At 43.3% G+C, this 9,963-nt stretch overlaps 1 protein-coding gene across 8 annotated transcripts in view; it reads left to right on the forward strand.

Annotated features, from left to right (window-relative positions):
• The first annotated feature begins 2,810 nt into the window (after window positions 1-2,810).
• The window catches only part of adat1 (adenosine deaminase tRNA specific 1), a 29,126-nt gene continuing 21,973 nt past the window's right edge, over window positions 2,811-9,963 (forward strand). For 3 of the 8 annotated variants that reach the window (XR_002920325.2, XR_002920326.2, XR_002920324.2), the window contains exons 1-4: window positions 7,348-7,601; window positions 8,112-8,180; window positions 8,324-8,378; window positions 8,466-8,596. Coding sequence is in view for 4 of the 8 variants with exons in the window: in XM_024282182.2 (XP_024137950.1) it covers window positions 7,460-7,601; window positions 8,112-8,180; window positions 8,324-8,378; window positions 8,466-8,596 (397 nt within the window). In the remaining 4 variants the exon portion in view is untranslated. Of the gene's footprint in view, window positions 2,924-3,725; window positions 3,783-7,347; window positions 7,602-8,111; window positions 8,181-8,323; window positions 8,379-8,465; window positions 8,597-9,963 lie in introns of those variants that run through there. The other 5 variants (XR_002920323.1, XM_024282182.2, XM_036212527.1 and 2 more) reach the window with 3 other exon arrangements.

Raw genomic sequence — 9,963 nt, forward strand, 5'->3', positions numbered from 1 at the left:
GTCGGGGCCTCGTCCGGGGCCTTGACGGATCTCGTCCGGGGCCTCGTCGGGGCCTCGTCCGGGGCCTTGACGGATCTCGTCGGGGGCTCGTCCGGGGCCTCGTCTGTTACAGAGGATAAAGAGAGGAGATGCGGTTTTATTTTTATCTTTCTGTTAATTGTGAAAGTCAGCATTTTCTCTTGTACAGATCCAAAAATAAAACGAGTCTTACTACAGTCGTAACCTGGAGGTCTGTCTTTTTTCCAACAGTTTTCTCATGATCAGATTAATGAAGACTAAACTCAACCATTCACTCTTTACAACATTAACATTTTAAATGTTTATTTATTGTCAAGTTATGGACTTAAAAATATAAAGTCAACATGATCTGAACTTGTGGAAATGTTTTACAATGTTTGAAGAATTTAGTGGTCAAAAGCTAACAGGATTCTAAATCTGAAATGATTGGAGCCGTATTAAGAGCTAATGCGTTGCTTTCTGTGGCGTTTATTTGTAGCACTTTTCTATCTTCCTCAAAGGCCTAAAGAGCTTCACATTCACACCCAGATGGAAGCCCCGCTGCTTAACACTGACGCCAAACTTCTACCAGAGGACATGCGGGGTTCAGTGTTTAGTCCATGGACACTCCAACATGTGGGGGGAGTCGAACCGGCTATCTTCCGATCAGAGGTCGATCGGCCTACCACTGCACCACAGCTTCCCAATGATCGGATTCTTGAATTTTACTGATCAGAATTTTTAACAATTTAAAATGTATTGATGGTCTCTTAAAGCCTTTCTGCTGTAGAAACGTCTCTGTTCTGGATTCCTTTTAAACAGCGCGTATCACCCAGAGTCTCGAGGTGCACTAGAAAGGTGGCACCAAACATTAAAGTCCATGTTGCATAAATTCTGTTTACAATCAGGGAAGTTCTGGGATCAGGGAATCCCATTCGTATTGTTTGCTGCTCGTGAATCCGTAAAGGAATCACTTTTCAGCCCTGCTGACTTTGTGTTTGGACACATTCCCCGGGTCCACTTCAAGCAGTAAAAGAGGTTTCTCTTGCCACCAGAACCAAAAGCTAAAAAGGTCCATGTGTATGTAAATGATCTTCCAGAACGCTTACGCTGGGCAAATAAGATCGCTAAAGACTTCTTGGCGAGGTGGCAGTCTAAGATGAAACGGGCTCATGATCTCGGTGCTATAAAACGTGAGTTCCAGCCTGACGATAAGGTCATCGCTCTGGTTCCTGAGACAGGTTCTGCACTATCCGCAAAGTATACCGGTCTGTATGAAGTTCAGCTGAAATCATTTCTGTGCTCTCAACTCCTGAGAGACGGCGTACAGCTCGTGTCTGTCACATTATGTTGAAACATATTACCAGCGTGAGACTAGCGTTCGGAAACACGACAGTCTCCTCCCTTAAAACAGCAGGTCTCTGCAGTAATCACTGCAGACCAAACTAAATCTGACGCCTCTTGTGAGGATGATGGCTTAAAGGCGCCGGCCTCTCCTCAAAGCGGTGCACGTCTGAACAACTCGGAGATGCTAAAAGAACTCCCAAAACATCTAGGACACCTTCAGGAGGAGCAAAGAGAAGATTTACTGTTGTGCATCTCTGACTTCCAATGTCTTTTCCGTGACACTCTGACTCCTACCTCCTTCTTAAGACACGACAGATATAACTACAAACTAAACAACGCCATTATCGTGTAAACCCACGAAAAGAGAAATGATGAAGCAGGAAACTGACTATTTACAACGTCATGGTCTAGCCAGACCTCGCACCAGCCTGTGGAGCTCACCATGCTTGTAGAAGTCAAACCAGATGGTAGCCCACGCTTCATCACGGACTTCTAATGATAATGATGGATTGGATTTATCTGCGCTTTTCCAGACGCTCAAAGCGCTTACATTGTGTATCCATTATTCATTCACACCTCATTCATACTTGGTGACGGTAAGCTACTACTGTAGCCACAGCTGCCCTGGGGCAGGCTGACAGAGGCGTGGCTGCCAGTACGCGCCTACGGCCCCTCTGACCATCACCGGGACATTCATACACATTCACACACCAGTGGAGCCACACTGGAGGCAAGTAGGGTTAAGTGCCTTGCCCAAGGGCACAACGACACTTGGCTGGCAGGAGCCGGAATCGAACCGCCTATCCTTCGATCATTGGCCGACCCACTTCTGTAAAGTAAATGCTGTCACCATCCCAGATCCGTATCCTCTACCTAGAGTGGAGGACTGTGTGGACAAAGTGGGTAACGCTGTTTTTGTTACCAAACTGGACCTGTTAAAAGGTTACTGGCAAGTTCCACTTACAGAGCGTGCCTCAGAAATCTCTGCTTTCGTAACGCCAGATGCTTCCCTACAGTATACTGTCATGCCTTTGGCTTATGTAATGCTCCAGCTACCTTCCAACGATCAATCGATATCGTTCTTTCAGGTACACCCCACTGTAGCGCGTATCTGGATGACCTGGTGGTTCACACTTCCACCTGGCAGGAGGATATGGACGTTTTGAGACAGATATTCAGATGTTTAGTTGAGCCATTCCTCACCTTAAACGTTGCCAAATGTGACTTTGGTAAAGCCACCATCATATCTGGCTTATCCCAAAGGATGTATCCGCACTCTTGTTTTAGTTGTATGTGTGCTTGTGTGACTGAGTTTGGATAACTGAGTGAGTGTTAAGAGTGAATGAGATTCTGTAGGTGGCTGAGCAGAGGGAGCAGCAGCTGATTGATGACCCGCCCACCTACACCTGAACCACATGAAGAGACAATCCGTGGGCCAACGGCAGAGGATCCCTCACCTGCTTAAAAGAATCTTCCCACTGCAGTTTGAGCAGCTTTTGTAACACCCAGTCCTGGAGGTCAGCGTGCCCCTGGTGAACGCCCCAACGGAAAGTTCTGGTCCTCTTTCTGTGGACTTTGGGTTAGGAACTCTGTGTGACTAACTCTGGTTGTGTCTGTTGTGCATATTTAGTTTCTCGTTGTTGAAGGGTCTCACTCTTGTTCTTTGTTCTGTTCATGTATTGTCCCAGACCTGGCCTGGTGCAAGTCCCTTTATTTTTTGAACAGTACTGACACGTAACTCAGCGGCTAACTCTGTATTAAAAGCTGCTCATGCCTACAACTGACTTTATTTTATGTTATTCTTCTTTTCTCTTCTGGGTTGAGATCGTAACAATTGCACAAAAGTAAAAACATTTTGAGGTCATTAAGATCTCAATCTCGAGTGTTTTTGACAAAAATAATGAATAAATGTGTTCAAATTAGTGTTGCACGATAATATTGGTTACCAATAATTATTGCTGATACTGGACATTATGACGTCACGCCGTTGGATAAATAGGACCGATAATTAAACACTTTAATTAAACGCGCAGACAGCGCGTGCTGTCTCAGATGTAACGGGAATGTTTCTTGTAAGGGCGGGGACACCAGTAACTTGTTAAAAAAAGAGAAAAAAACGCGCTAAATACACCAGATTCTAGCACAGACGTGCTGATTCAATCTGTTGGATCCAAGTGTATAACTGTTTTTGAAAAGGTCATTTCTATGAGAAAACATTTATGTAAAAACAAAGCAATAATTTTTGCACTTTGAGATTAAAGTATTTGTTTTTCACGTTATTATATTGGACATTATTAGAAAGAAAAAATGTTTTTGTTGCATTGCTTTTAAGTTAAAGTCTTCACATTTGTTCTATTGAAATGCTCTTTCTCTATTCACAGATTACAGCAGACTGAAAACGCTGATAGAGTATCACCTGTTGGTCACTTTATTTGGAGGTAAAACAAGTTCTGCAAATTTGTTGGAAGACATCAGAGCCATGCACTCTCACTTTGTACCTGCATTGTTTTCTCAAGTATTTAAAAAAATATTGGTTGATTATGGGTATCGACTGCAAGAGGCCGTAAAATGTCAGATATTGATATCGGTCGTAAAAAGTCCATACCATGCATCACTTGTTTAAATATAGTTTGACTAGAGCTGTCAGTTAACTTGCTGTTTAACTTTTCATTTCCTTCTAAAAGCCTGTTTTTAGTTTGAAACTTTCACAGCATGTTTGAAAACTCTGTCTTATAGAAACCCTTTTATTTAGAGATAGTTCAGGAATCAGACCAAGAATGCTCAATTCTGCTCCTAATTCATTCATTTCAGTCCATCGTTGGTAACTGTGATGCTAAAAGCAGAAAAGATTCCCCCTAGACTTCATATAAATATAGTTCATGTTTGCTCAAAGGTTATTAATCTCTGCAGAGAGAAATTCCATGTCACTGTCTGGTTCATGATGATCTCTCTTTGATCAATCTGGATTATTTTAAGACAGTAATGTTGAATAAAGCTGCAGGTGAGCAGACCTGAGCATGGTCACCACAAAGTCAGATCAAACTTTTAGAAGCTACGGCAAGCAAAAAGAGCCAAAAATTACCATAAGAATTAGGCAGATCTTCAGAATGAGAAAATTAGTTTAGAGTTTCTGGAAAGATCAAAAGATAGAGCTGCGATGACGACTATAAAACCACTTTTAAAATGATCCATTCACTCTGCTAATGTGGAGATCTGTAACCTGCAGCTCCGGAGCCACGTGAGGCGCTTTTACCTCTCCGGGTGACTCTGGTTCAAGGAAATAAGTTGTGAAGTGAAAAAAAAACAAATTAATTGAACTCATTTACAAACAGTTGAAGGACATTACGTATATGAAGCTTTTTGGCAGATTTTTAAACAAATTCAAAGATTTTAAGTGTTTTTAAAAAGAATTGAAACTGAATTATCTCTGATGTAGTTCTAGGTTTGAGATGATCCTATGTGACAGGATATCTTTAATTTTGAAAGGAAGTCGTATGAAATCTCTGACAAAAATAATAAAAAAATCAAGTTTTGAAAAAAAATTATATATTTACCACTATAGCAACATTACTATAAAAATAAATCAGTGTCCTATTTTCCTGAAAGTGAATCAGACTTCGTGGTTCCTGTTTCAGTCAGAAACTGACCCAAATGGCTCTTTAAGTGTTGAAGCTTCCACACTTCTGATCTAGTCTGTTTCTTTCTGCTTCCAGACTCGGACATGAACCCAGAAGCATGAACACAATCACAGTTCAATTCTTTTTATTGAAATATTAATTTATGTATTTTGATTCTGGATTTTGATTCTGAGGCCATGGTTCTTGACCGGAGAAAGGTAGTTTGCCCTCTCTCGGTGGGTGGAGTGCTCCTGCCTCAGGTGGAGGAGTTTAAATATCTTGGGGTCTTGTTCACGAGTGATGGAAGATCGGAGCGTGAGATCGACAGGCGGATTGGAGCTGCGTCTGCTATTATGCGGTCGCTGTACCGGTCCGTTGTGGTGAAAAGAGAGCTGAGCCAGAAAGCAAAGCTCTCGATTTACCGGTCGATCTTCGTTCCTGTACTCACCTATGGTCATGAGCTCTGGGTCGTGACTGAAAGAACGAGATCCCGACTACAAGCGGCTGAAATGAGTTTTCTTCGCAGGGTGGCTGGGCGCTCCCTTAGAGATAGGGTGAGGAGCTCGGTCACCCGGAGAGAGCTCGGAGTAGAGCCGCTTCTCCTCCGCATCGAGAGAAGCCAGTTGAGGTGGTTCGGGCATCTGGTCCGGATGCCTCCTGGACGCCTCCCTGGTGAGGTGTTCCGGGCATGTCCCACAGGGCGGAGGCCCCAGGGAAGACCCAGGACACGCTGGAGAGACTATGTTTCTCGGCTGGCCTGGGAACGCCTCGGAGTCCCCCCAGAGGAGCTGGAGGAAGTGGCCGGGGAGAGGGAAGTCTGGGCATCTTTGCTTAGACTGCTGCCCCCACGACCCGGTCCGGATGAAGCGGAGGAAGATGGATGGATGGATGGATGGATGGATGGATGGATTCTGGATTTCTAAAAAGGATATTTGTTGCTAAAACTTTTATTTTTTTTTCATTTGGACGACTGGTTAAAGTGTAAATTTGATGCAGTTCACAGCTTCAGTTTTAATGAGCTGCTCTAATTATGTTCTGTTGGCTTTGATTGAGAAAATATAACTTTATCTCAGTGCTTTGATTTTACTAGAATGTATGTATGGTAATATTTTTTACAGCAGAATGTTGTCATAAATTATTCCACTGCAGAGAAAAAGCTGGTTCTTGTAGATGTAGCTGGCAGCATTTTCCTCCCATCAGGCCTCAGTCTGTGGTTTGGCAGGCGGCGTCCCAATAATGGAAATGACATGTTTTCAAGTAACCGTACAAACAAACCTTTATGTCATCTCCACTCTCAGTGTCTCCTTCACGTCCAGTAAATATTTTCAGGCAGAGCAGCGGTTACAGCCTGGACTGAAAATAAACAGTGGAAATGTACCGAGAAGCAGAGGACGAAAAAAAACGAAATCCAAAAGCAGAAGAGCAGAGTCCGGAATCCAGGACCTGCAGCCAGTTTGAACGGATCACGATTGATCTGAAGGCTGCTGGGAGAACATACAGCTGCAGCAGTGCAGACGTTACTGCAGTCATGCAGCTGCAGACGTCTATGCAGTCACGCAGCTGCAGACTTACTGCAGTCACGCAGCTGCAGACGTCTATGCAGTCACGCAGCTGCAGACGTTACTGCAGTCATGCAGCTGCAGACGTCTATGCAGTCATGCAGCTGCAGACGTCTATGCAGTCATGCAGCTGCAGTGGTGCAGAGAGAGCTCCAATGCTGAAATCATTTATTGTATATTTATTTAATTGAATTTTTATTTATACAGTCAGTAGTTAAAATAACACCATAAGAGACAATCACAAAACAATGACGTTGACAAATGTCCTTGTTCTGAAAAACTTTGGATTCTGGCTGTCAGCCTGCCCTTAAACCAAAAGGAAATGCTACAAAGAATAATTCTACATTTAGATAGAAAGATTCCCAAAGTTGTGTCATTTCTAGTCAATACACCAACATTACTACAACTGAAAAAGAGACCCACTCCAGCATCCAAATGTCCTGGCTCGACGACACCATCTCCTTTAAGAATGGAAACAAAAACTCAAAAGAACAATTTTATTAACAATAAAACCCTTTATTTTATCACTTCAAAATCCCGCTAAGAGATAATGAATCTGTCACATTAGGGAGGGGAAGGAAGGAATAAACAAATCCACATGTGCTGCTCTGGTCTTTATTATTATTTTATTTTATTTATCAATATATTTAAATAACTCTTCTTTGATTTAGAAACGTATGACTATTATTTCTGTTAGTATAAGCAGGACCTCAGCTGGGGGTTCAGGGAGATGGTTAACATATACATGCTGTTTAAAAGAAACCAATAAATAAATAAACTTTGTTTACAAAAATAAAATCCTGGCTTTTATTTTGACGGCGCGTCAGTTTAGTCCGGAAGTAGATTCACCATCCCACTTCCGCTTCCTGTGCCGCAGCGGCTGTTTCAAACCCCGAAGTTTGCGTGTTTTTAAGAAGAATCCGCGGTTGTGCAGAGAACATGATCGACGCGGACGAAGTCGCTCGGTTGTGCTACGAGCGTTTCGAGCGGCTGCCCCGGAGAGGGAAGCCCGAGCCGGGCAGAGAGTGGACCCTGCTGGCCGCGGTGGTGAAGGCTCAGCGGGGTCGCAGCTCCGCCGCAGGTCGGTAGAAACTAAACGGTTTTTATTCCGCAGTTCGTGTAACTTCAGTGAAGCAGGTTCGATTCAGGGCTTTTCATCGCATGTTAAGCTAAAGTCTTCCGGTTAGGCTCGTTATTATGATGATGACGCTTTTAGCCCAAATCTAAAACATAGTGGAACATAGTTTCTGCAGAGCGGCCGGAGCTCAGTAGAAAATCTCCGGTGTGGAGCGACCCCGCCCCCCTTCCTCTCCCAGTTGCTGAGAGCTCTCTGTTTACAGGCTTTCCAGCTAGCTTCCAAGCGGATGATCAGAATGGAGCAGAGCAGGAAGCTTAAAGCCGTCCAGCGTCACGATTTTAGTCCGCTCCTGATTCACAACAATTAACTTGAAGAAATACTCACAGATGAGCTGAATGTTCTCTACATCATCAGAAGAACAGGATTAAATCAAGTCTCGTCAGAGCGGATCTTTAAATCACATTTTAAATCACGTTCATATCTGGATGATAAACTGCTGACTCTGCTCTGCAGCTGGGCTGGAGGTGGTTTCCATGGGAACCGGGACCAAGTGCATCGGTCAGGCAGCCATGAGCCCCAGAGGTGTGTGTCCGACTCAGTAAAATAAGACATTTCAGTCTTTTAAAGTAAAATCATTGAAGCTTTTGAGGATTTTTCTTCTTAGAAACAGTTTTTATGAACCCGTTTAAACCAAAGTGATTGATGTGGTTTCTGTCCTAATGAAGGCGACGTTCTCAATGACAGCCATGCAGAGGTCATAGCCAGGAGAGGCTGCATCAGGTCAGCGTCTCTTCATGCCTCAGCCTGTTGAAGCTCAAACCCTCCAGGTTTCCACAGTTGAGCTTCTCCGTCGTTCTGTTGTTGCAGGTATCTGATGGAGGAGCTGCAGGAGGCCGTCAGCGGTCGGAGCAGCGCTGTGTTCCGTCCGTCTGATCAGCGAGGAAAATGGACGCTCCAGCCCGGCGTTTCCTTCGTCTTCTTTACCAGCCACACTCCCTGTGAGTCCAGGATGTCCCCAAACGCCGCGCTGCATCGCCGTGGCTCAACTTTGATTCATTTACACATTTTATGACCTCAATTATCTGCTACTACTGTATTCATCAGAACTGAAGCTGCGAGCGGCGTTGAAGGGCTGCAGGCGCTTTCCGCCCTTGCCGCCCACCTTTGACCCGGCCCGACTGCTCAGTAGTTTTTGCACCGACTCATTTTGACAATCGAGGCCGACGGCGTGATACGTAACAATAGATGTAGACTGGGAAAACTAAGAACTGAACACTTAACATGGTTTTGGGGAAATAATAAAAGATAATTATAGCGGGTAATTGTGAACTATTTATTTTATACATTTCCTACATACCTGTTGTCGTCTTTGTCTCTTAGATCGTCAACGAATCAAAGTACAAATGTATGTCAACTTAAAAAAAAAGTTTGACAAAATCCAGTGTTTTTGCTTTAAAAACACTGGATTTTGTCAAACTTTATTTTATTTGACTAGTTTTAGCTGATTATTTCATTATTTTTTTAACCTTTATTTTCCCACAGATCAGACTCAGTTACGAACAGAAACAGGGAGGAGTGACGTTAGAACCTCACAGCAGATCACTGACCGCAGGAGAAAACATCACAACAGGAAGAAGTTTGACTTTAACGTCAGACACGCTGGAATCGTCGGAGTTTCTGTTTATCTGTTTACAGGATTATGTGAGAAGGATATTTAGGAAACTTTAACTGGTGAGAAAAGATGCAGCAGAAGCTTTTACCACCAAACATCAGTTTTGGCCAGAATTCATCCGGAAGGAACATCGGATTAAGGACTTTAGGCGTTCGTCATGGTCTAAACATGCAGCATGGATCACTTATTTCTGATTCATGAATTTCTGGCCCAGATTCACCAACTATGGTCAAATAAAATGTCTTTTGTTTTTACTGCTGACACGACAGGATCAAATCTGACTCAGGGTGTCTTTTATTTTGAAAGCATGTCATTCAAAGCTCTGACAAAAGTTAGAAACTATTTCTATTTTTTCTTTCTATTTATGTTTAAGTTATAAGAAAAGGATGTTTGTTGATCATCATAGCTGTAGTCGCATAACAATAACTTAGTGTCTCCTTCTGGACTGTGAGCGCTAAGAAATGAACCTGATTGGCTCTTTAAGTGTTGGAGGTTGCAGATACATGTTGTAGACTCACGCCGGCGCCTCGTGTGTGAAATCTCGTCAGGATCTCACAAAGTTTCTTTTTCCCATCTTGCAGGAAAACATAATAATGTCCAAACTTCCTTTGGACATCCTGACGCGTGTTTTGGTTTTCTTTGATTTGATGTTTTGGGTCACGTTCGCCTCATTCACTCTTTTACGGTTTTGCT

Source organism: Oryzias melastigma, linkage group LG6 (genome assembly GCF_002922805.2).
Source record: "Oryzias melastigma strain HK-1 linkage group LG6, ASM292280v2, whole genome shotgun sequence".
Taxonomy (NCBI): Eukaryota; Metazoa; Chordata; class Actinopteri; order Beloniformes; family Adrianichthyidae; genus Oryzias; species Oryzias melastigma.